Source organism: Gambusia affinis, linkage group LG10 (genome assembly GCF_019740435.1).
Source record: "Gambusia affinis linkage group LG10, SWU_Gaff_1.0, whole genome shotgun sequence".
Lineage (NCBI taxonomy): Eukaryota > Metazoa > Chordata > Actinopteri > Cyprinodontiformes > Poeciliidae > Gambusia > Gambusia affinis.
In genome coordinates, this window is record NC_057877.1 from 20,968,157 (window position 1) to 20,995,458 (window position 27,302).

General features: G+C 36.3%; 1 protein-coding gene across 1 annotated transcript in view; it reads right to left on the reverse strand.

Moving 5' to 3' along the window:
• LOC122837990 (carboxyl-terminal PDZ ligand of neuronal nitric oxide synthase protein-like) overlaps positions 1-27,302 on the reverse strand; it is a 147,013-nt gene that overhangs the window by 17,414 nt on the left and 102,297 nt on the right. Inside the window, exons 8-10 of the mRNA XM_044128239.1 lie at positions 24,297-24,458; positions 11,603-11,768; positions 9,090-9,266 (exon numbers count right to left, since the gene is read on the reverse strand). Coding sequence (XP_043984174.1) covers positions 9,090-9,266; positions 11,603-11,768; positions 24,297-24,458 — 505 coding nt within the window. The remainder of the gene's footprint in view (positions 1-9,089; positions 9,267-11,602; positions 11,769-24,296; positions 24,459-27,302) is intronic.

A 27,302-nucleotide genomic window follows, 5' to 3' on the forward strand; every position in this document is an offset into this window, starting at 1 on the left:
GAACGATCTCAAGATTTGTCGAATTGTAACTTTCATTTGATCTCAAGCTCACACAGACACGTCGGTATGCACTCCTTCCAAAATGTACTTTCACAAAAAAAAAAAAAAGAAATTACATCTAACAGTATATGTAATGAGGATTTGTGCTGTATCTTCACAGGAAGCAAAATTTCTTTGAAAATAACAGTTACATCATACAGACTGAGATTTACACACATGTTGAACACATGGTACCATAAAGGAGAAAACTATTGGCATGTCTTTTAACTCTTTATTACAAAAGCTACTTTTATGTTCAAGACTTTGTAAAAACCTTTGAAGCATGAATACCAATAAACCATAGAAATAAAAGACTGCAGCACTGTGCATTATGCGTTTCAATTATTTAGGCCACATAAATAATGTTGAATTGTTACGTAAACAATTCAGCCCAGTGCTTAACAGTGCAGTTATTAACTTTAGACCTCACGATAAAAAGGCATTTGTAAAGCTAAGTGTTTAAATGAGTTTCAGTAATTCTCATCACTGTGTGATGCTTTTAACGTTTTGGTGAAAAGTAATTTAAAAGTTGCCAACAAAAATCTCTTTGGTGAAATCTTGCATCACAAATTTATCATTATTGTATTTTGCTGTTTCCTTTCTTTTAAAAGAAACTTAACACTTTTTGAAAAGGTGACACATCACTAGCTATTAACCTTGACAGGGATGCCAAACACTTGAAGACCAAATGTGACAAATTAAAATATACAATCTGACAAATTTTTATTCCATTGGCATCAACAAATTCAAAGTCATGCAAAAGAAACAGGCTAAAACAAAGAAAGGGAAGTTGGCTCCTAAAATAGATGTGACATAGATAAACACCTTAAGTTAATCATCTTTGCATGCTGGCCACTCACATCTGGAGCGCCACATGTGGCAGATTATGACTCAAGCTACTCCGTCATACAAAACAAGTGTCAGTTCTGCATCACAGCAACATCAAAAGCAGATTGCTACTGCGCATGGAGCCTACACAAAGCAGAAATCTACACAGAGACATGTAGCACTGCTGAATATTTGACAAATGTAAGGAAACAAGTGTCATCTGACTGAGCAATATGTTGAAAGTATGGGATGTGGAGAGAACATTCCTTTAAATGAGCACCAAAAAAGAACAAAAAGACACTGAACATCCAGAAAACACAACTGCCTCTGGGTTAAGACTACTCTAGCCATACTCATCACATCAATCGAAGTAGTTTCTGATGAAGTTATAGCTCTTATTAATGCTGAGGTCAGAGCATTAATTACTTGGCTGTTTTGAGTACTTTATGCCTTCTGCTCTTCTGGCACAGACAGAGTCATTAATTCCAAGGCTTTAATGGTCTAATGTGATTGTTTGTGTACATGTGACCCACTGACTCCTGATGCGTCTCACAGCCGTATTTCACATTAACACAGCTAACTTAGTTGACACCTTTACAAACAGAGGACAGCCTTGGAATAAATTCTTGGGGAGGCTCCTCCAGCCATTTCTCAGTGCTAATATTTGCTTTTTCTTCCCAACAAACCTATATTGTAATATTGGTTTAAAATAGATGTTTGGTAATATAGGTGCACAGATTTGGTAAACAGCTCTCATGTTTGATCAGATCATTAACATTTATTTTTTGCTGAGAATTAAAGAACTTGCTGGCTTTTTCTGTTTTTTGTGAAGTCACAGCAGGAAGTGGAGGAACCCACCAGGTGCTGGAAGCTTCTAAGATAAGGTCTTATTAGAAAAAAAAAAAAAAGAGTTATTATCTTTTAGGTTTTGCATTTGTGTTGCAGTTATAATTTGTTGGCTTAAGTTAGTGTCCGTGGTTTATCCATTGTTTGTCTTAGACTCCTCTTCCCTTACCTCCTTGTTTCAGCACAGCCATTATGTACAAATTCCCTGTTGTGTTCATTGTTAGAGATCAGTTTTTGGGTCCTTTCTTGTAAATTATTTCTACATTTGCTTTTGTTGGACTGTTGTTGACTGTTGTCTTAACATAAATGGATAATATTTTTTACACTTATATCCTTGTTAATGACAACAAACAAATGCTAACACTCTTGTGCACAAGGAACCTCCACAATTCTGTTTGTGCTTTTGTGACTATATGCTGAAACCTTGAATCAAACAGCTACAAATTACTCTAAACACATTACCTGATATGTGTTTAGATGTTATGATCTACTAATAATAGGTCAGTCATTTTAAATGTCTTATTATGAAAACGTGAGTTATTTCTATACTAGATAGAATTAAATTAAGTGATTTTATTGGATTAATATTTGCAGTAATTCAACTGCATCACTAAAATATTGAATCAACAGCTACATAATGTTTCCATACTTTGAAAGAGTAGGTAGACAAAATCTTTTAGAGAACCTCACTACTAGATGTCACCAGCACCAGTTGCTGTCTCCTTTAAGCATTTAACCACAATCTAATGGCTTTTCTGAGCTATTGAATTAGTGTGCTGACAATTTAAAGGTAATGAAATAATTTTTTTTTCTCCTGAAGATAAGAATAAATTGGACATGTTAAACTAAATCATAATCATATATTTCAGAAGTTGTGAGAGTGTGTAAGGTGTTGGTTAGCTGTGAAGTTGTAGTGTGTGCATCAGCTGGTGACAGACTGGACTGTATATTGATCTACAGTGCCCCTTTGCTGTCCAAGTCTTTAACCTCAGTTTCAAACAACATGTGTCTGTGACGGAGAAATCAATGCAAGTCACCAACCCCAGTTCTACTCTGCTAGACAAGTTGGCAGTGTAGCTGTCAGTGGAAAACAACTTTCACATGCAGTTATTGCTGAATGAAAGAAGAGTTTGAGATATTTGAGGAATTTTAATAATGCTAAAAAGAATACCTTTTGCAGTTTATTTTATTTTTATTTTTAGGATGTAAACACCAATATGGTTTCTAAGCTTGTCAACTACCATTTACTACTTTCTTGCTTCTCTGACAAGAAATATTATAATGTACACAATATTGTGTACAATTATTGTGTGCAATTGAATGTACACAATATGCATATTAAATGGTTAATGAATAACATGTAAGTAATGATTAAAGCTAATAGATTAACCAATAACACAAATAGCTCCTCTCTGTTATAATCAGTTTCAGCTTGAGTGGACCATATGTATCCCATGAAAGATTGGTTAATATTTTCTGAAAGGTTGCTCTCATAAGTCTGTTTTCCACAAGCATGGAACAAAGTAATTACTATCTCCCCATCTGTCAAGGTGAAAGGCTGAGGGCTATACCTTTTTCCACCATCACAAACCATGAATCACAAATGCATGGAGAAGCACAAGAGACTGCATTAAAAATATAAAAGGCAGTCTGACATTTTGGAGAGGTCAGAGGAAAAGTTGAGTTCAGAAGATAAGAAGAGAATACGGTAAAGGTGACCGACGAGTTTAAAAAATACAGATATGACAAAATGAAAAAAGGCAAAGACAAAAATAAATTTTACCCCTGAGGGTGCAGAGTCAGAGCAGAATATAGCCTCTTTGAATATAAAAATGTAAATATCATGAGTGAAGGAATGCAGAAAGAAATCTTGGTGGCACTTTCTATTACAGCTAGGCAATAAAAAGTTGCAACACTAGAATAGTAGTTTCAGAATGTTTCCTAGAATCTGATTGCATTGAATCATTGGCTTGCCGCATTATTACAGGTAGCAGTCACAAAGATACAAAGTATACCTTTAATAGCTTTTTAGGGTGTTTTCAAAAATTTTCTTTATCCAATAATAACCTTTCCCTACCATCACATGTCTACATCAAAAGTTTGAATTATTCAAGTAATAATTGAAAAAAAATGAACTCATAAAATATCCGAGTCAAAATATGCATTGTGTAAATTTTAGATATTCATTGAAATAATTCAAGTAATCTAAATGCTTCAATAACATTCAAAAAGACTGCTTTTCTCAGAACTCTAATTGACTTATGTTCAGTCAGTGAGAATAGCCTTGTCTTGAATGTATTGGAATCAAAGTCTCCATTTGAATAAAAACCTCATATTGTGTTAAATGCGTTGGGAGCTTTAGTATGATTTAAATTAAAAAAATTTAAACCCAAGACAATGGCAAAGAAAAAAACAAGATGGTGAGGAAGAGACTGAAGCATAAAGGTCGTTCTTTGCACTTTTCATACTTGGAACTGTCTGTCCCTAGTGAGTCCGAGTAATTTATGGGGAATTAATTTATATGTAGGAGATGTGGCCTATAAAGCGATGATCCTGAACTTTTATGTCCTCCATTTGATTTCAATCAGGAATCTTTACTGCATATCACTCTCCATCTGTCTCCATTTAATGTCTTGTCATGACTTTTATAAAGATGTAAGGGTATCCAAGCAGATTAGCTAGCAGCTCAGACAATATTATTTTTCTTGATTCACAAAGGAGAGAAATTAGAAAACTCTGACAAAATCCTTTTAACTTGTAGCATATTTCCATATGTTGCAGATTTTTGGTCTCCCAAAAGACCCAGTGAAAACCTGCTTTCTGTCAGAGGACACTATATTCTATTTAAAACAACCAGGTGTATCAAAATGTTTATGATGTCAGACTCTCTTAGCACTTGACAAAATGTAATGTCTGTTAATGGTTTCACAACTGGAAGAGGTATTTATGATGATTTCATGTCTTCATGATGGAAAGCACTCCGAATTGCTGAAATATAGACATAAACTTTATTGAACAATTTTGGCCTTTGTAAGAGAAAGAGGCCCACAGCATGACAGATCCTCCACTACACTTAACCAATTCATGTTTTGTTTCATGCTAGATAAATTTGGAATGGTTTTTGCTGAAAACCTAATTGTATTCTCAATGACCACAACACAATCCAGTTAAAATCTCAGTAGCATTCATCAAACGTCACACATGGGCATTTATTAGGATAGCAAAGAAAAAAGGCCTGTCTTGCACCATCTCCCCGACAACCAGTTGTCAGGTAGACAGCATTCACTTGGTTGTGGTTACCAAGAGATTTTGTAGACGCTTAGTAACCACTTTAAACTATTTGCTATGTTTCTCACTCAGCTCTGGAGTTATTTGAGAAACTTTTTTCCCAGGTCTCTCTCATCAATGTTTTACTCCAGAAAAACAGTAGCTCATGAATTATAACTTATATAGCTGCAACTTATGAGAACTATAACTTAAAAGTATAAAGTTTAAGATGTTTCAGCATTTCCTTTATAGGAATTGGTAGGGACACAAGTAATTTTTTCAAACATCAACTATTTTTTAACAGGAATTATTTCTTTACGTGAGGTTCTGTCATTGGATTAAATGTTTATGGTAATGTTTTTTGCACAGTTTTGTCAGGAGTGCCAATAAGTGGGGAAAGAGCTGTATTGTATGTGTACCGATTTTGTATAATTTTACATACAACAAAATCTCTTTCATTCCCAATTAAGAACTAATTCAAAAGGCAAGCAGTTACATAGAGTTCAATTCACTGGAATCCCACTGGTTGGTTTGATCACATCAGGCTAAAGCTCTGTGAAAGAGACACTAAGCACATAGAGATTTGGCCCGACTCCGTTTTAAGTCTCAGATGAGTTATTGCCAAAAACTGTAATATTGCTCAGATAAACCAACGTGCAAAATGAAAACTTGTTAGCTTTCAGCATGAATCGAAATTAATACTGTAATATATCATTGTGCCCCCAGGCTTTACTCAGAGCTGGATATAAATAGGTGAGACAACTCTTAGTTTCAATCTGTGAGTTACTATTGTGAAGTTTTGTGTTTGTGTTCAATGAAGGAAACAAACAAGCAGTGTTCCTTTAGATCTAACTAATCCCAGCTTTACATAAATTACTAAAGAAAAGAAATAGCGGACAATTGAAATGGGTAGAATCTGTGGAGAGAGAAAGAGGGCAGACAAAAAGGCAAGTACAGAGGTTTGTGCGGGATGGTGCGGAAAACTGGATTTGTACGTACAGATACACATCTCTATTGAAAAGCAACCAGCAATTAACAGCGACTCCACTTCCTCAAAGTACAGACGACAGCAAAAATCATCAATAAATTGCAGCCAAGAGGTAGCAATTTCATGACAAGATTAATTGCTTTCCACTTCATCAAGAGATACACGTTCTTCAGTCTCACTCCCGGCTTCACCTACTCCCAGGGCTAATTGGGTTCCCCCCGATCTAACCTGAAAAAATGTTGTGAAGGTAAATATCAAACCCAGTGTATCATGTTGTTATATAATTTGATTTCACATAGCATCATTGCCTATTCAAAAACAGACAAAAGAAAATAAATGCCCACAGGGACTTTCATTTTAAACTTTTATCTGCTAAAATAAATAAATAAAATTAAATTCACAGCTCAGCTCCTGAATCAGGAAGCATGTCAGTGTGTCTGATGAGCTTTAAGTGTAATTAAAAAGGGGGACACAGAAAAGAAAGGGAAGACTATGTTAGATTTTAGCGAATAGAAGTATATGCTTGAGTTTGCAAAACTATTTGCTCTCACAATATTTCAGTTTGCTGTACTCTTTTTAAACAGAGTTTCCTGTAAATAGATTTGTGTCTTAGGAGACTCTTATTTTTGATTCTACTCATCATATGTTTGTGCATTTCAGGAATATTTTTATCTTACATTTTAGATGTTTCAGATTTTAGGGGAACTCTGAGAGAACCTCGCCTGTACAGAGATGACAAACCGCTGCAGTAGAAGCATGACTCAATCTAACTCTTTTGTTGAAAATTTATGCATTAGCGTTAATTTACCGACTTCAGTAAAAAAAAAGACATGACTATTTTCTCCTACGCAGGACTCAAGTCGGACCGGATGTCTGCTTACAGCTTTCAAACATTGCTTTATCTTAATAGCTCCTAATGTTTTTTTTCCCACATTTTCAAATCCTTAGGCTGTTTTAAGATGATGAATGTTTTTGACAAGCCAACATATGACGTAAAACTGTCTCATTGGTCACATGTCTCCATCAAATTTAAGTTTTTCTCATTTCAGCGTAAACCAAAGAAAGTAGCGACCTAATGGTAATATAATCACATTTTCTAAAGATCCTGTGGTTTTAAGATTGCTATAATTAGACAACTAGGACCTTAAGACAGCTTCTTGAAGAGAGTCTGAAAAGCACAGTGATACTGCAAAGCAGAATCTGCATGCCACAGTTAGCATGTTCAAGGTTGACGTTTTATGACATGACAATTATGACAAGGCTAGACGAGAATGCCAAAATTTGAAAGCTTTGAAAAAGAAAAGCTGTCTTCTCTAGATGAACAGCAGAATTTGTGTCTGAATCAGCCACAAGATTTCTTAAAAAAATGTTCTATGAACAGATTACATACAACAAAGTGAAGATATTTAGTAAAGCGACACAGCAACATGTCAGGAAAAAAACCCAGTAGAGCTTTTTGACACAAACACCATAAAGTGTTGAGCACAGTGGCAGTGGGTTGATGAGTTGGGCTTTCTTTGGAAACACAAACAGGCATTTCTTGTATCCACTAAAAATGGCACAAAATGAATAAAACAAGGCATTGCTTTGATGCCATAAATAGTAAGTTATTATATTTCCAAGAGAAATGTGCATTTCAATAACAGAATTGCCAGAGATGTGAAGAGCTTTGCTAAAGTAGTAAATATGCTAAAACATACAAAGAGTGGTGTCGACATTTTGATTACAAATTAGGTGTCTGTTTGTGAAAAGTCTTACTTGTTGAGCGACTAAGAATTGGAGCAATAATAGTACATGTTCTCCTGCTGTTGGAATCCTATGTCCAACTGGGAAAAAGATAGATCTGCTGCTGGTGGTTGGAAGATCTGGTAGCATTGGTGCATGGCAGCCTCACTTCTGTCAGGCTGTTCGAGGGCAGCTCTGGCTTCACTATATTAACTTTCCACAATCAGCATGAGAATGTGTGCATGGATTGGTAAATGCCTTAATGTAGAGTAAAGCACAAGATAAAGTGCTGTACAAGTACAGAACATTTGCCATTTTGGATGTTGAGTGGAAAAGACTATGCTTTGCTTCAGACCAATTTGAGTAGTAGTGTGCTTGAAGTACTTGACAATTTTTAATTACACTTCACACAATTTGCTTTAAATTTGTGCTACCTTCAGACTGACATTCTTACATTTTACATTTGTAAAAACAACCACCTCTATTGTTCTTTAGTATCAACACTTTCAATTGTTCTCTTACTCTGTTCTGTGTTGACAGAAGTTATGTTCCGCTAAGACATTCTGCAGACCAAAACACTGTGCTACATCAAGACAGTAAGAAATATTTAATCTGATTTATTTCAATGAGAGATATGACACATCATGATAAACCTTACTAATAGTTTTGCATAACATGTAATGTTGGATGATCTATTTCATTTTATGAATTTCACAGTGGTATGAATGCTACTTTTAAAATTAAAAATAAAGAGAAGAAAATGAATTTAGAAGCTGAACAAACTGAAACACTGAAACTAAAATACAAATCAAAAACACAATCTGTAACTGGAAAACTGTTAATCATTTTAAGTACATGAGGTATAACTATATGAATCTCATATAAATAATTGTGTGCACCTGACAGAGGGTAGTCCACAAAATGTTAGCCGTACAGAAATTTGAAGTGAATAGGACAGGAATAGAGGAGTTTTCATCAAAACAGAAAAAGCCTCAAATGGCTATTTCATCTCCCAGGCAGTCAGGAGCTCCCTGCTTGTTGAGCGCATTGAGCAGTCTCAACGTCTCCCCATCTGTTCCCCAGCCAAAGATCTCCATCTCCTCATCCTCATCCTCATCGTCCTCCCCCTCATCTTCCCTGTCATCGCTGTCGTCTGAGTTCGACTCATACTCTGAAGCGATACCTGACTCGCGAAACCTGGTGAACTCCAGGCAGTCCAAAGATTTCACTTCTCTGGATAAGATGCTCGCTGGAGTGTTAGGCACATCTTGACCTTGAGTCATTGGCTTGTTAGGCTTGAGTGACGGGGGAGGCGAAGGGAGTCGAGGAGGTGGAGGCCCCGGCGGTCCCGGGAGGAAACGGAAACACTCCAGTTTGAGTAGACATTGGTCCCTACCTAGGGGGCTTCCCAGAGTCCCGTTGGTAGAGGAAAAGGCGTTGCTGGTTCCGTCACCAGTGCCAAGTGCAGAGAGGTTGAAGTCTGACACCTCGGATTTGGGTGTGGTAGCGTCACAGATCACTGGAGGTACCGTGGATCGGAAAGTGATCTCCAACAAACTGTCCTGAGAGCCCACTGGAGAAAAGAGGCAAGTGGAATAGATGAAAAGATGGATATTAGGATGGATCAAGTAACAAATTGATTGCTTGATTTACATTGTATACAACATTTTGTAGTATACTTTGCGACTTAAGCATTGGCAGCAGCACCTCAATCATGGAAACCCATTTCATCAATACCTCTATGCAGTACTCTTAAGAAAATCAGAAGATTATGTACAGTTTGGATATATTGTTGAGTTAGTGACCTCTGTCCACTCTGTGGCTAGGCTTCTACCGGAGCTGCTCTGTTTTTCCAGGCCTTTTTCTTTCAAAACACATGATTGCTGATTTTTCCAGTCAGTTCCACTGTGTTACAATGCCATGTATTTGACATAAATTGACTTAATGTTGAGCTGGCATAATATCACAGCATTAAGATTGGAATTACTGAGCCCCTGAGTGTCCAGTTCTTTTACAAAGGTTTGCAGAAACAGTTTGCATGTCCAGGTACTGGATTTGATACACGTAACCATAGAAGTTGAAGCATATACCACAAAACTGAAAAACAGCTCTTTAAATTATGGTCTAAATATTTTAAATGTTTGTACGTTTTTACCTGTTACAGGTAATGTTACATAGTTTGAATAAACCTCTTATCTTGGTCAAGCTGCCCTCAATTTCAGTAAAATGATTAATAATGTTGATTTAGATTAGTGCAATTTAAGCTCTTCACTGTTAATACACCAACAGTAAAATGGGTTCACCATCACTGCAAGATGTGCCTCTTGGACTTTGAGAGCTCTTGAGTAGTAAATGTGGAAGATTAGTTTCCAGCAACTATCTCTTCCATTTTATGTATCAGAAAAAACCCCAAAAGAATTTTAAGCATGTCAGTGGAAAGTTTTCAAGTGAGGACAGAGAAGCATATTAAAAAGTCCAACTTGCCTAGGAAGTAATAAGCAAAGCTTCACATTTGAAATGTTTGCTGAAAAGATTAAAGATTGTTTCCTGCAGAGTGACATTTGGAGGGCAGACTGGACTGTAGTGTTGCTGAGAAGATTGTCTGTCTGAATAGTCAAAGAAGAGGCTTTAAAATGCACAAAGCTGCAAAGAGAGACATTGGAGAGGACAGAGGGGGGTCTGCGACAGCTGAACATCAGTAGGACGTGTATGAGTCTGAAAAAAACAATCAGAAAGCTAAGAGTCCAGTAGAAAAACATACCCAACTCTTTTAACATGAATAGCAACAGCTTCACAGAGGAAGAGAGTTTGAGTACTGCCATCTTTCTGAGCAAAAACAGAAAGGTGACTAAATACATATTCACTTGTGTTTTTTAATCCTACATTTAATGCGTTTGATTTCTAGTAGAATTTCTACAGCTGTCTGCAGGCCAACTTTATATTGTGTCTTGGTCCAAAACTAATCCCTTCTCTAAGCCCTTTATGCATTCTGCAACTTGGTTGTTGAATATGGACAATGCCCAAAGGTTTTGTTGTTATTTGCTTGGAGTCTTTTGGAACATTTCTCTCTTGCATGTTTCATGAATCTTCAGTTTTGACTAAGCAGTATAACCTTAGATATAAGATTCATCTTGTAAAAGCATCATTCAAATGTGCTACAATACAGTAGGGTTAAGAGAGACAAACCAACTGATTGCAATGTTTGAGTGAACTGAAAGAAAAGAGAACCTAATTTCTGTGCCCACGATTGTGCAGATACTTACGCTAATCACAATAAATTTGGATATCTTTTTGTTTTCATTGACTGCTGTCAATAAACATACAGATATTTGACAGTTATAAAGTTTTTCAATATCATAACATTGATATTTTACCTGAAGGTTTACCAGTGTGTTTTCTCTCTTGTTAATATTGCAGCTAGTGGCTGTCTTTTGAAAAATAGGATTGATGGAAAATCTGTATTTACTCTAGTACCTTGAAGGACTAATGACAATATAATGTAAAATTCGTCAGCTGAATCCACCCACTAGGATCTGCTTGAGGTTTCTGCTGACATCCACACACAGCCCAGATTAAAGTGACTGCATTGTCTGCATGTGGTGGCAGAGACAATAACTCTACCAGCCCAACGGGCTACTAAAAGAAGTTTATATCTCTCTGTGTGTAAGGGAAAGTTAGAGATTCAGGAGGATTTGTGGTAGGGAAAACATGTGATTCAGGAACAGATAGAGGAAGAGGTCAGACTGGGAAGAAGTAGCCGGATGTAGGGAGGAGGGTAGCTTACATGCCAATATGAGTTTCTATTCTGCTTAACATACATTTGATGACCATGCCTGACTTATCAACATCTAACCCATCAACTCTAACTCACTGTAAAAAATAAATGTAAATAATGAGATTTTAACTTACTGGAATTTGGTCCAACCATCTTGGTTTCAAGCTCTTGGATTTGTTTAACCAGCAGGGAGATGTGCTGCAGCAGGTCTTTGTTCTGGAGCAGCAGTTGATGGACTCGAGCCTGGGCCTCCAGCCGAGCAGTGGCCTCGGCACTTAGCTGGTCCTTCAGAAGATGGACCTTCATTGATGGATGAAAGAGGGTGAGATTGGGGGACAAGCAGTAGATATGAAACGGAGAGAGATAATGGATTGATCAGACAAACGTTGTTACAGAAATCCTTTGACATAGCCATAACATAAACTTCTAAATGTGAAGTCCAGAGCCACACCAAGCCTAGAAATCTGCTGAGGATTTAGCTTTAAAAACGTGGCTGAGTCTGCTCAACAGGAGAGAATGACTGATCCTCTGTAGTATTTAAACTGCACTGAATTTAATCAAAGCTGTTTGGAGCTAATGTCAAAACCATCTGAGTTCTCTCACAGCCAGAACCGAAGAGATCAATCAGTGATAATCCAGTGGGGACAAGTGAGGTAGAGTCATCGCTCAAGATCAAGAGCACAATACCAGCAGTAGAAGGAGTTCTACATTTTAGAAACATTTGCACTTAGAAGAGGGCTAAACTTACTGAAAAACCAAAAAGAACATGCTAAGCTTTTGTTGGGGGATCATGCCAGGTAAAACACATTTATCTGTGCTACCCTCAAAAATATACATGGTACTACCAGAGCAGGGGTGTCTCTGTATATCTTAAATAGTCTTGAACACCCAGCTCTTCAGAGTGCATCTCCTCATTGTGCACTTTTCTTTATGCCTGCACTCTACAGTACTTTTACAGTGTTACCCCTGGGAGAACCTGCCTGGTGGTGTTCCTTCTAAGTACTTGTTTGTTAACATTGATTTAATTAGGTTTTACATTCTTACTTGGCATTTGCTTTGGATAGAAAAGCATGAGACAAATATTACAAGCAAATGTGTGGAATTTACCTAACAGTTTGTGACTTTATCTGGAGTTAGGGTTTTTGGTGGTAAACATTCCTGCTGGCTTGTAAAAAATGATGAAATGTGAAGAAGCATATTCATCCATTGTAAAGTGCAGTCCCAATTGTGAGCCTGTTTTTTTGCCCAGAAGCCCTGGTAATTTTGCAAAAGGCCATAAGATCATAATTCTTTAGCGTGTAGAAATAAAACTGTGGCATAAAAATACAACTCCCTAACAAATAATTAACAACGGTTATTATTCAGGATTTTAGTTGGATAATGATTTAAAACAGAAAATTAAACATAGAAAAGGTTCAGTAGACACAATATAGGTTGTCTTCCATGACTTTCTCAACCCACAAACATAAACCCTGTAGTTTGAGGAGAGCAGAATGAAGTGATCCCTTTCGTTCCAAGCCAAACTTATAAAATGGTACATGAGCAGAATAAATGGGTAAGGGGCTTACACAAACTGTAACAGAAGGGGTGCGGATACGTGTGGCTTTGTGGAAAAAAACAAACAAAAAAAAACAAAACAAAAAAAACCTATCACAAATAATGTGTTCAAATTAAAGTTGTTGTTTTTTTTTTTTTTTTTTGCATTTTGGAGAGCTATACTATGCCGGTGTATGCCACCTGAATTGCTGAACAAGTACTGACTTCACATAATACAACAGCAGTGAAAATCACAACCTTCTCAAAATGTTTGTATTTTTTATTTGGACAGTTTTGGGCATGTGAACTAAATATTTTATTGAAGTATTAATTTGAAACCAGATCTTTTAAAAGGCTCATCTCTATGCGGTGTCTTATGTCAACTATATACTTGCTATTGCTAGTGTAGATAGACTTACTAATGATGCAAAGTGAAGTCAAAAATGATATTGTAGTAATTGATTAGGAGAAGTAAACAGCTTAATTATGTTCTCTTTAACATCCTGTTTTTATCTATAAAAATATACAATAAGTATTGAATTTCCTTTCAAATGCTCAAAGGTCTCAAAAGTTGAATGACTGCAGAGGATTTTAAGAAGATTCTCGTAATGTGAAAGTCAGAGAGACAAGATGCCGGTTGCAAAAAAACAAAAAAAAAAAAACAGGTGAAATATAATCACAGCAGCCAACCCACTATTGATACAATGTGATGTGCACACAGCTAATTTTGTCTGTTGGGTACATTTTTTGAACTCTTTTTGATTAGTTTTAAACTAACTTCAGCATTCAAATAAAAAATTTAAAAGACTGTCCAAAAATGTAAGATCTTTGTGCTTAAATTATTGTGCCACTATAAAATGTTCAAAGAGCACTCATGGTGCTCGAGTGACAGCTCTGATCCTCATGTAACCTTAATGCCATAGTCTGCTGTGGTTTGCCAGATTAAAGCAGACTCCATTTCAATTTAGGCATGAAAGGCTAAAACCCGTTTTATACAATGAATCATTTATTAAAAAATTGAGGCAGACACCCTTCAGTTGTTGCACACAAAATTACAAATACATAGTCATATTTGGTTCCTGTGTGAGCAGCAACTACCTTGTTTTCACAAATGTTTGCAGCACCACCTCACATTCTAACTAGACACCTTTGCAGCCATGTAACTGCTTTCAAAAAGTTCAAAGGAAAAAATCTCAAAAGTCTCTAATCTGAGAGACGTTTAAAAGAGGCTCAGCATTAAGGAAGGCTACTTATTAATGATTTTTTGACAGAAGAGGCGGCGTACTTCTCAATAATTTGATTTGGATTAACCTTGGAGCTTGGTCACAGCCCAGCAAAGCTTCAAACACCAGTAGACTAGGATGCAAAGAGGAACTGAGACAAAAAGAGGGGAAATATTTCCAGAAATCCATGTCATGAAGAAAAATCATCTAATTTTAGGTTGTAAAAGTCAGGAAGGGCTCATTACTTTTATATTACCTTGTTTCCTGACTTTCTAATAGATTCTTATCAGTAAGACATTTTATATGCTGCTTTGAGTGTAAAAATGACTAACTCAAAATTAAGCGTGGCTGCAGAGAAACCCACCAATACTTATGTGAAGAGCAGACAGGTGCAGCAAATCAAGGCTTCTTGTGTAGAGATATACGTCATTGAAAAGCATAATGATTCCCTGTTTTTTTTCTCATTTCAGCACAAAGCAGTAACATGTAGCTGATTACCATGGCAGCACGAAGGCTCTTTGCTCCTGACGTCAAGGGTAACAAATATCAAATAAGAAAACAGGGAAAGAAAAATGACACAACAAAGTATTTGAAAATGGAACAATACACCAAGGACAGCCCAATATTCTGAAACACTTCTGTGCTCTGAAACGTGGAGAATGGGCTTAAGAATTAGGCTTGTTCTGAGAGACACTGAAATAGCTGTAAAATGATCATGAAAATAATTTTAATTCATTGAATCAGTTGCTGTGCTGCTGTTTACTGAATAACCTGCCACATTTTAAGTACACCTGCTACCAGATTGGACATTTTTAAAATCAGATTTACCTAAATTTGATGTGGCATAAATCTAATAATCCATCGAAGGAATTTCTAATAAATCTTGCTCCGTGTCTACATAAAAGCATCATGGAGTTACTGAATATCTGTCCCAACACATCTCAAAAGTGATCATTGAATTGAGTTTTGGTGATTGTGGAGGACATTGCAGCACAATGAAAAAGTTGTAATGCTTTGGAGCATGGTGCTAGTGGAGAAAGGATAATTCTCCACAATATCAATGTTTAACTGTCATGTGATTGACGTATAAACATTCTATGATCAATATAATGGAGACTTTAGTCTTTACACATATATACTTTGATGATATCCCATTGTTACACAGGCTTTATTTTCCCAGTTAACTCACCTATTGCAGCTTCAACACTTCTGGAAAAGCTGTCCACAAAGTTTACGAGTGTGTTTATATGAAATTTGACCATTATTTCAGGGAAGAATTTATGACTTCAGGCAGTGATGATGGATGAGAAAGCCTGGCTCACAGTTTTGGCTCCAATTCATCACAGGTTCTCTCCTGAGTTGTGGTTGAGGGCTCTGTGCAGACTATTCATGTTATTCCACACCAAGCTCATCCTTATGGATATTTCTTTATGCACTTATATGGAGTCATGTTGGTACTGGTAGGGGTTGTCCCTCAACTGTAAAATGAAATTTCTAAAAATATTTGAACACTTATGCCATCCGTGTGAAATTAATTTAGACATTGTGTTTCACTGTGAATTGAGCTAATGGTATGAATTAACTTTTCAATAATATTCTAATTCATTGAGTAAGTCTGTATGGCCCAGCACTGAGAGTTTCTTTCACTGGTATTGAGCCCTTGAGGACCAACCTCAACACTATGTGTTCCGCTCTAGCACTTGGCACAATTCAGTCAGGCGGGAACTGTTTTCCTGGCAAACGTCAAACCCTGACTGATTCATCTGAATGATTACCAGAAAGAGTAACATGATTGTTCATTCCAGAGAACAATGTTCTGCTTTAGAATCAAGTGGTGATGTGCTTTACACTGATCCATCCAATGCTTTTCATTAAACTTGGTGAGCTACGAGTTGGCAGCTGCTCAATCATGAAAAACCCAGTCCTTGAAGCTGTTGGCATCACAATACACACACAAATGTGTTCAAACCCTCTTTAAGATGCTTAAATAAACATAAAAATAAAATTATTTTAACTTGAGCACTTTAGTAATACGTCTTAATAGTATTAAACCATCTATGAAGGCAATATAGAGGATGGTGCAAAACTTATGCAGCTCTTGTGAGTAATGGTATTTCTTGTTCATTTTTAATCAAACAGAATATTTGCCTAAAATCTTTTGATTTTGGGTCCCTTTAGTGATATTTTCTCTCACTTTCCTTTGTCCATTTCTTCTCTGCTGTCCCGCATTTCTGTCCGATAGGGGAACTTGTCTGAGAGTTTTTCTGTTATAAATCCATGCCACTCTACTAAGGAGCCATTCAGTTAGAGATGTAGGGGACTGACTCAAAATTCACAGCTGAGAGAGAAAATTATCTGCTTTTATTAATTCTATAGTTTGTAACAAAAAGCAAGGAGTTCTGATTTGTGACCTTTGCAGAATTAATTTGTAAAGAGCAACATCCCAGTGATAACAAGGCTGATGTAATTTAGCGCGGACAGGACACCATCTTAGATAATGGAAAGAGAAGCATTGCTAAGGACATCGGTCTCTGCTCTGTTTTTCATACAGAATCTGTTGTGTATGTTTTGTAGTCATCCCTGTGGTTAGTGGCTGCAATTGAGACATTGATCAACTCTTGGTAGAAATATGAGTAAACAATGCTATAATTGATAAAAAAAATATATATATTTATTTTAAGAGTCTGGCCTATGTTCTAATGTAAAGATAGCACAATGTCTTATGAATGAAGAAGCCAACTAAAATCAGACATCAAAACAAGATAAAGCACAAGAAACGTCTAATTATTGTCACTTCAGGTTGTAATTAGATTTAGCCGACCCACTGTGTCTTAATGCATCACAGTTTCCTTTTTATGTGCTTTGTATTTTCATTATTGCTCCAGGAAATAACATTAAGTACAAACATGAAGCATGAGTAACATTTTCTTACAGAATTACCCTTTTATCCCCAGGGTGTTTGAATAACATACTATGGCAATAATTGAAAATGTTACTAATCGTCAGTAATAATGTTTATCTTTATAGGACAACAATAGCTGAATCAGCAGACAATTAAGTAAGTCAGTGGTTGTAAAACTATTATCCAATCAGCACAGCACAAAGTAAAAACACTGAAAACCTTCTACTTTCTAGAGTGTCATGGTTTGGAGATATTTTGCAGCAACACGACCCAGTCATCTTACAAACAAAAGAATCCACCATAAAATATACTGAGTATCAGATGGAGGAAAAGCCTTATGTTATGTGCCAACTAAAACATAATATAATGTGTTCAATAATGGTAACATGGATAATGAATGAACAAAACAGCACAATGAGCAACAAAACAAAACAAAATACAGAGTGTAAGTTCAAATATCAAAACTCCTGCATGGCCTACATTAAAACTCACATGTAGGCAATTTCCTGCTCATTTGGAAACAAATTCCTTTCAAGCTGAAGCAGAGAAAATGACGTCTTTAACTAAAAACAAAAAGTACAGACAAAGCGCCAATTACAAAGGTGAATGACTTTTGTTTCACCACGATTGTTTCCAATAATGAACTTTCTGCAACCCGTAATCGTCTGTTCTCTTATCAGTGTCCTAAAATTAAAGAAGCTTGGCACACCTGAAACAACTCGTTAAAGCTCTAATTAGGGAGCGCTTTCATCAGTTTCACTGTTCAAAGACTATTTCCCAGAAGACCAGCACCAAGGACAGTTTTTGTATTTATAATACATAATTTAAAAAAAAAAAAGGCTAGGGAGTTCTCTATCAAGCCTCTTCTCTCACTGTCATATATATATATATATATATATATGAAGATTTGGTCAGCTGTTTTTTTCCGCTGTATGCACTGTACAATAGCTGCTGGGAAAGACAAGTATTTTGTTGTTGACTTCGCATCCAGAAACCACTTTTTATAGAGCAAGGGTTTTCAAAGATGCATGGTTGTATAATTTTGCATAGGTTTGCAGCCATTTTATGTGTGACTGTAAATATTGAGTGAGGTGCCATGGCCAGTCGTAGCTTTTTTGTGAAAAGCGCTCAAAATAGGAAGAATTGAACAGACTAAGATCTCATTATCTAAGAAAGCTTTTGTGCAAAAAATTTAATGATTTGTATGATGTAATGAGTTTTGTATAGCCTATAGACCTATTATAGTCTATTCAGTGAAGCATGATAGGTCACCTTAAAAACCAGTTTTGATTATCTAATGCTTTAAATCACATAAACCAAAGTGCAAGCCCTTTTCTGAGACCTCTGATGAGCAAGAGTCTTGAATAAGCAAAGCATAGGAAATCATTTATAGTGAACACATTCTACAAAACACAGATAAAAAAACGATTAAATAAAAGTAAATTTTATAAACTGTGGCTACCAGATGGGAAGGATTTTTAACTAACAACAGTTTCTTATCAGACAAAACAGAAACACAGCGACAGAGTACAAGGGATTAGGACTGGTTGTGTGCTATGACTCAACAGGCTGAGGATCCACTCCTTGTACAGGATTACCAGCACTGCTTTGCTCACCCATGCCAGCTCTCTTTGATCTCAAAACGTTTGAAAACCTTCCAACAGCCGCTTCTCCTGTATTTCTGTCAATTTGGAGGAAAAGCTTGATGGGAAAATTGTCATTTTGGTGTCATGGCATGAAAACCATTAAAAATGTGCTTATAGAGAAACTGAGATATGTGGAATATCCACACAAAGAAGGTGTGTTGGAAAAACAGTTAATGAAATGGAGCAGAAAATTGATTGGACCTTTAATCTCCTACCTGAATATAGCACTACAGTACAGTAGCTTACAAAAGTAATCATCCATTTTATAGGTTTGACCAGATAGAAGAATAAACAAATGCCTGTCTTATCTTTCTCATAGTTTGTCTTGCCTGATAAGGCAAGTACAGTACACAAATTGTGGAAGTATTCAGCCCTGTCTGAGTTAATATTTTATAGGCAAGGCAACTTTATTTATATAGCACCTTTTAGCCAAGGACAATTCAAAGTGCTTGTAAAAAAACAAGTTAAGAACAACATACAACAAGAAGATAATAAAAAGAAAGTAAATTAAAGATCAAGCAGATTAAAAATGAACAAAATAAACATTACTGTTTTGAATATAGTTAAAAAACAAACATTTAAGAATAGGCAACGTCAAATAAGAAGGATTTTAACCTTGTTTTAAATAAACTCAAGGTAGGATGCAGTCTTACAGTGAGCAGGAAGCTTATTCCATTGTGTTGTAGCATAAAAACTAAAAGCTGCTTCACCATGTTTGGTTCTGACTCTCGGAATAGTTAGAAGGTTTGATTCTGATTATCTTAAAGGTCTGAGTGGTGTATATGGTTGAAGAAGGTCAGAAATGTAGTCTGGGTTTCTGTTATGAAGTGCTTTGTAAACCATTAAGGAGATTTTAAATTCTATTCTTTGAGCAACAGGCAGCCAGTGCAGGGATCTTAAAACTGGACTGATATGCTGATCTCTTTTTGTTCTAGTTAGGACTCTTGCAGCGGCATTCTGGAGAAGCTGGAGTGGTCTTATTGCTTTTTTTTGATAATCCAGTAAAAATAGCGTTGCAGTAATTGAGTCTACTAAAAACAAAGGGATGAACTAATTTTTCAGAGTCTTGTGGGGACATAAGTCGTCTAATTTTAGCAATGTTTTTTAGATGGTAGTATGATGTTTTTATAATGGATTTGATGTGGTTGTTAAAGTTCAGATCAGGATCGATGATCACCCCCCGATTCTTAGCTTCATCAGAGCATTTTAATCCAATGGACTGAAGGTGGGTGATTATATTTAATCTATGCTCTTTTGGTCCAAACACTAATATTTCAGTTTTGTTTTTATTTAGTTGGAGAAAATTTTGGCCCATCCAGACATTAATCTGCTCAATACATTTAGTAGTTTTATATAAATACCTCTTAATGTAATTGCATCTGTAAGGCTTTTTGGAGATTGAGCCTGCTTATACAAACATACTGATCGAGCCGCATCTCTAATTCTGTTGAAAGACGAAAGGACTTCTGCCCCTTTCGAAGCGCTACGTGGAGAACTTTTAAGAATAGCTATTAGTGAATACAGCAGTTTTAAACTGAAGCCAAAACTGAGGAGCTGGGAATCATTACTGTGTCCTAGTGCATTGCAGATGTTCCATTTGAAGCAACCTCTGCCCAGTCAACTTCAGGTTTGCCTGCAGGTTGCTAAGCCCAGCCATGTTACCACTGACTCTCCCAGAGAGTTTCCATCTGTGCATACAACTAAATTGGTTAGTTGGACTGCCCCTTGGACATAATTTTAAATCTACTTGGGATTGATCATCTAACAGTGAGGTCAGGTGTACTGGATGAGATAAGTTAGTTAAATAAGATGACTTAACCAACTTTCTAATGTTGATTTAAAGCTTCTTGTTGAAGATAATAAAGTAAAAATTGACTGAATGCTCTGTTAATTGCCATGTACTTGAAGCAATTTGTATCCAGTGGAGTTTAAACAACGTTGATTTCTGCTTCTCTCTCCCCTTTTCTTGTTCCTCTCACACAGTCACTTTGTCGTCATACAGTAAACATGAAGAAGATCAGAGGAAGTGAATACTGTCAACGTAATGTATGTCCAACTATGTAGTACAATTTGCTGTGAAGATAGGGGGTGCAATAAGATAAGCACTCAGAAAGAAATATGTGATTTGGAAGTTATTTGGTACAGATGCAGACCAGAGATGTATATGTAAAGAATTTCATTTGCAAGGAGCTGGTACATCCAGAACAGAAACCACAGGGGAGGAATGATCAAGAATCAAGTCAAGTATGATATGGTATTACTGGGGCATTAAACACCTAGTCCAAACTGTGAGTGAAGGTCTTATCATACATATCTTAAACAGTATTATGCGCTCTTGAAAGAGTTTTAAATAGGTTTTTGCATGAGGTTGAAGGACAAGTAAAAATAATATATAAAAGCTAGAAAATGAGACAGAGTGAATTTCTGAACATGTGAACTAAGACAAGAACTCCATCATGCAGCGACAGAGCAGCTGCTGCACTGCCAGCTTTTATCATCAAACAGGTAACCATCACACCCCCTCAATTTCACTACTTCATTAAAGATCTCAATTTCCACTCATTTCCAAGTGAGCTGTGGTTAGGCCTGGCCATCTCACTAATTTACTTCCATTTACTGTGCCCTCTGCCCAGGCTCCTCATCAGGTCTCAACAACAAAAATTATTCCAGTTTTCCTCTCAGAGCCATAAAATCAGAGGCAGTTTCAGAAACTGAGGGTGTCCACAGTGAAAATAGTCCCCTCTACACCTCTTATGGTAATTCCTTTCATAATGAGTGAGCAGAAAGCACTCTTCTATTTTTATTTTCATACAGCACTTTGCAGCTAGTGAGATTAATAAGCCAAGATTTGTAAGTCAAAAACCAGAGACAAATGTGAAGGAGGTTATAGATGCAATGATTTGCATAGTGCTTAAATAGGCTTATTGATATAAATTGTGAAAATATTAATTCATTTAAACATATTAAATCATACATGTATGACTCTGGACACCATCCACTGGGGATCAAAAGCACCAAGCTATGAGGGAGTCTTTTGAATCTTTTAAGATGAAAGCTGGATTTGTATCATTTCTTTGTTTAACTGACACACCTTTCTGTCCAAACAAATCACAGCTGACTCAGGGTTTTCTTCTTGTGTAATACAGTTTCTTGTCATATTTCCAGAGCCACAGGAAAACAGTTTTTTGTTTTTTTTTTTACAGAAAATTACATCAATATTATTGCCCAAGATAAATCAAATCGAAGTACCTAAATGAATAAAGCATTCATTTAGAAAAGCTGGTTTAGAAAATCAATTTTACAAAACAAGCCTAAGTAAATTTAGAAAAAATCTGTTTTACAAGCATATTGGAAATCTCATTGCATTAGAAAAAAAGGTGTTTGTGCACTTTCTCTTAAACAGATGACATGTGAAGAAATCTTAGTTGACATAAAATAATTTTTTGTCTTATTTATTACAATTCTTTGAAGTTGTTTTGTTATGGTTATATAACTCACTAGAGCCTCCAACTCTGTAAAATCAGAGGAGACTTGGTGTTTAAGATCTATAAATTATAAATTAAAGGAACATCATTCTACAGTGTTTTTTTGTGACAAGCAGAAAACCCAGCAGGTCCAACCACATTTTCCTGACATAAAACTAACACAAACTTCAGGAAAACATGTTTTCAGGGTGAGCAGTTTGAACTTCATACGTTTTAGTTCTTCAGAGAACAAATTAACAAGAAAGTCCCCAAAGCACATAAACTCATGCTTTATGTGCAGTATCCTTCTGTCTTTGACTTCTCATCTATAAAGCAGACAAAGTGTGGATACATTTAGAGGGAATTTTTTTCAAATGCTGACCTGTGCCAGACTGATCTCTGCTTTTTTATTATTGCTTTTGCAAAGAAGTCAATGGCAACTTTACTCTTAAAGGTGAGTATTGGTAGCTGTGCGCCACTTTACCTGCTATCTGGCCGCTCCGGATGTCCCTTTTTTCCTGCCTCGATATAGCCAAACTCCGTCAAGTGCTTGTTTTTAAAATGCCATATTAGATTTGTTGAGTTGATGCATTTTGACATGCTTCACCCGCAAGACAATTTTCCACCGCAACACGCAGACTTCCCCATTTAAAGTTCCACAGGATGGGATTTGTTGCTGCACACTTGCGCATTGTGAAGGAAAGAGGAAAAAAGCTGCCTACGCAGGCTGCGAAGTGATCGGATGTTATGATCGGTTTTGGTGATCGACAACAAGAGACAGTGATCGGCGATCAACAATGCACTTTTTCACAGAAATCGGGCGATTATGATCAGAGGCTGATTTATCGGCACAGGTGAACACAATGAACTATTGTGTTCACCTATGTACAGAGGACATTTGCAGCACATTATTAACATTTAACATCTTTTCTCTCCCACATGGTCTGTTCTGATGTTATAAATGATCGTAAAAATAATAGAGAAGTAATATTTAACATATAATAAGTAATATTTAATAAATTATAATAATTAAGTTGCCATGTATTAAAGATCAAAGTGTATAGATGGAAACCTAAAAACATTATTCCGTTTTGAAAATTTGTTTAATTGGGTAAAGTGGACAGCAAAGATGTTCTAAGCAGCAGATCACATTAAAGACTCAGCCATTTGCTAAATGACATGAGATCCGAGGTCGGCCTCAACCCCCTGAAAATCATGCACACATTTAACCTATTTAAAGGAAAGTGAAGCACTTTGCTTCATGTGCCAAAACTCTGACTCATTAAAAAAATTTACACGGGTATCGCTGTCAGTGGACAGCAACCTCTGGCTTCTTCTCTCTTATAATTAATGACATTTATGTATCGCCCTGCTCACACCAAACTTGTGTGAGCAGGGCTGCCATCAGCTGTGGCAGCAGTTTGTTCATAGTCATTCAGGTAAAAAGCTCAACAACTTCAGTCTGTGCAGGCCGCTTAAGAGCGCCTGAACCCATTTAGGGGTGAAGCAGAAGTTTCTTAGCCTTGAGGTTTTTTAGATTCAGAATACACACTCCATCACTGTGGGAGTGTTGTGAGAATTGATTCGACTCATGAATCAAAAATCAGGTTATTCACCCTTGTTTCAACTGTAGATGTTCAAGCTGTAAAATCTGTCAACCCCTCAGTACATTTCAGTCTTCTTTCCATTTCAATTACTTATAGTATCATGCTGTAGAAGTATCTTAGCAGCAAACCACATTTGTAATTCTAAAAAAAAAACATTTAAATAATTACACATTTCCTGAACTTCCCTCAATATCAAAGGTGCAATATGCAGAAACTCAAGTGTGTTCAAATTGCTAATAAGGCTTCTTTCACGTTTGTACAGCTCAAGTGCAGACTGAGACTTATGGTGAAATTAAGTCATATCTGAAATTTCTGTCTCTTTCTGTTCATTTTAAAATCTAGCTTTACAGAGATGTGCTTATAGAACCAAGGTTGTTGTGACCAGTCTTGCAAACCTGATCAGAGCGACCACGTCTAGATTTGTATAGGAAGGTACATAAATAACCAGACCTGTGCTACAGCGACGTGAGTCTGCTGCTGCTGCTGCTGAAGCTGCTGCTGGAGCAGCTGGAGCTGGTGGTGGACAGACAATGGAGCCCCGGGAGGCAGCGTGCCCGACGCTGGGAGCAGCATCCTGGGACTGGACATCAGAAGAGAAGGCTCCTCCAAAACCTGAGAGCAGAAAGAAACCAAACACAAGTCATTTCTACCATTAAAACAAAAACATCAGGGTCTGGTAAGAGAAAGCATTTTTTAATGGCTGCTTTGTCCACATTTTCCACAGACTTCTCGTACCTGATGATGTACACATATTTGTTCATCTGCTGATTGCAACATATGTAGCTAATAGTGTGTAGGGATTTAAGGTGCTGCAAAAATGGGATTTTTTGTCCATGTGATCTTTGCGTCTAGATTGTCATTTTGACAAGACACTGAAAGAAAATATGTGTAATAAGAGTTGAGGTAGAAAAATTGTCTAAAGAAAGGAAACTTGACTAAATTGATTCTACTTAAATTGTTAGATTCTTTTTTTGTTTCCCATGATATTGAGTGCTTTTCCATGGTGAATGCTTTAGAAGTCAGAGGTAAAAAATCTAATAAAGAAAAAATAATATGCAGCTAACGGAACACATTTTAACAAGTAAAAATATAAAAAAGCTACATACTGACAGTAAATTTTAAAAAAATGAGTGGCTCGATAAGCTTCATGACAAAAACATGCTTACAAAAAGTTGTACACGTAATTGCCTATAGGTAAAATAACAAAATAAGTGATTAATGAATCATTAAAAAGGACATGCAATAGGATCATTAAAATACCACGCAAAACAAAAAACTGACTTGAAAATGTTGAGATGCTGATTAGCTGCTTCAGTGTGGATCAGTGGAACACAGAGAATTGAGATGGGGATCACAGAAATGCTTCACTCCAGTAATAATGAGCATCGGGACTCAGTTCTCGTCCACGGAAAGCCGTTTTCCTAACTGTCATAAATATTTCATTAAAAGTCAAATATTGTGCTTTTTCCATCACTCAACCTGTCAAAATCATTTTTAGTTTCACAAATCTTTTGCTTTAATCACACCAAAGCAAGAGCAAATTATTATCTTCGAGGGGATCTACAGAATACAAGCCTCAGAAAAAGGAATATTACTAAATAAATATGATCTAAATCACTGGTGCTTTAATTCTCTACCGAATAAGGACCGGCGCCTTATCTTTCTATGGACACAATTATTTTAAAAATTCTACACAACCAAAATAAAATTCAAGGGATTTCAAGAATAAAAAGACTACATTAAGTTATTTAATTAATTTTCCCATATTTAATGTCATATATTTTGTACAATTCAGTTGAAAAACATTTGAAAGTATCTGTGTGCACACTCTTGCACTAAGATTCCATTAAAACACACTTCATCTAATTTCTTTTCTGGACAAAACATAACAGGAAAAAACAGGATCCAATATCTTGGACTGGTAATTTATTTACATTTTCTCACAAAATTTTCCAGATTGTGATTACATCTCTTGCCCACATCCCTTATCAGGTAATCTCAGTTTATGGACTCACTGTAAAGCTTAAAGTCAAATTCACTCTTCATTTTTACTCTTGCAATGGAGTATTGTACCTTTTTTAATTTTTTAGATTTTCGTTTTTAAATATCACAGTCTACTTTTACATCACAAGATAGCAACTGTGAGAACATTTTCTGTGTTCATATAAGTATCATTTTACAAATATTACATTAAAAAATCATTTTTGAATTACTGGAACTGGAAATGGTATCTATGTCAATATCTCTGTTTTTTTCTTTTTGCTGTATGTTGATGCTATCATTGTAAGCCATCTTAGGGTGAGGATAAAACATTCTATATAGCATTCTAGTCATAGGAATTCTGTAAGTTTTTGCAAAAGGTCATATTAACTTTTAAGAATTTAGCTCAGACTATAGAAGCAAGGGCAAAATTACCACACTGCTTTCCTTGTGATTCACTGCAATGTCTGGTCATTGTAGAATGCTTGTTTTGCTTTTTCTGTATTTTTTATTTATTTTATATTTTTTATAAGCATCCAATCCTGCAGACCTTAGTGCATGTTGCTGAATGAATCTCAAAGCCCAAATCCCTAATAAGGAAAGAACAGGTGCGTCAAAGTGACTGGAATTGTGACTCTGGCTAGAGTCAGTATAACAACTCGACACCTGATTATATTAAACACTGGCCTGCCTTAAGGAACCTGCGAGAAGCCACATTACCATCTGTCGCTCCTTAAGCACCTTCTGGCAACACAGTGTCAGTCATCTTCACACACACATAAAACACACACTTGCACACAAGGAGCCAGACAGACTCTGCAGGAGATGGGTAAATGACTGATGGCCTGTCAGAGATGGCTCTTTCAGGTTAGTAGAGGCTAATTATCCATCCCGACAGGCTGCTTGGAGACATGATGAAGGGAACAACACAACAGGATATAGTCTTTCTTCTGTGAGTGGACACCAATCCATTATAACAATAATACTACAAGTTGAGTACTGCATAGGTTCCTGTGACTGCCACCAATACAAGTATAGAACTCAAGGGTGGATCCTGATTGGCTGGATATCCTTTTAGTTCCAACTGTTCACATTTGATTTAGACAGTCCTGTGACCATTGAGGTATTGCCTGGGATGAAAATGATGAGGCTACTATAATGTTACAGTCCCAACCAACTGGGTTTTTCACTGTCTGCAATCCAAAATTATATTTCCACAAAGCCACTATTATGGGAATCACTTTTGCACAAAGATGTTTCTTTAAGCTACTCAGAATTTCCCCTGTTATGTGGGAAGTTTCTGCACATGTGCTATAAGAGCTGCAAACCATCAACCCCATGATAACTGTAACTTTACCAGGTGAAGTAAGATCATTGCAGTATTTTTTATTTATATTTGTGAGTCACTCAAAAACAGACACTGAAGTTATTTTTTTTATAAGTACTACTCTTTACAATTATGTATTGAAAAAAATT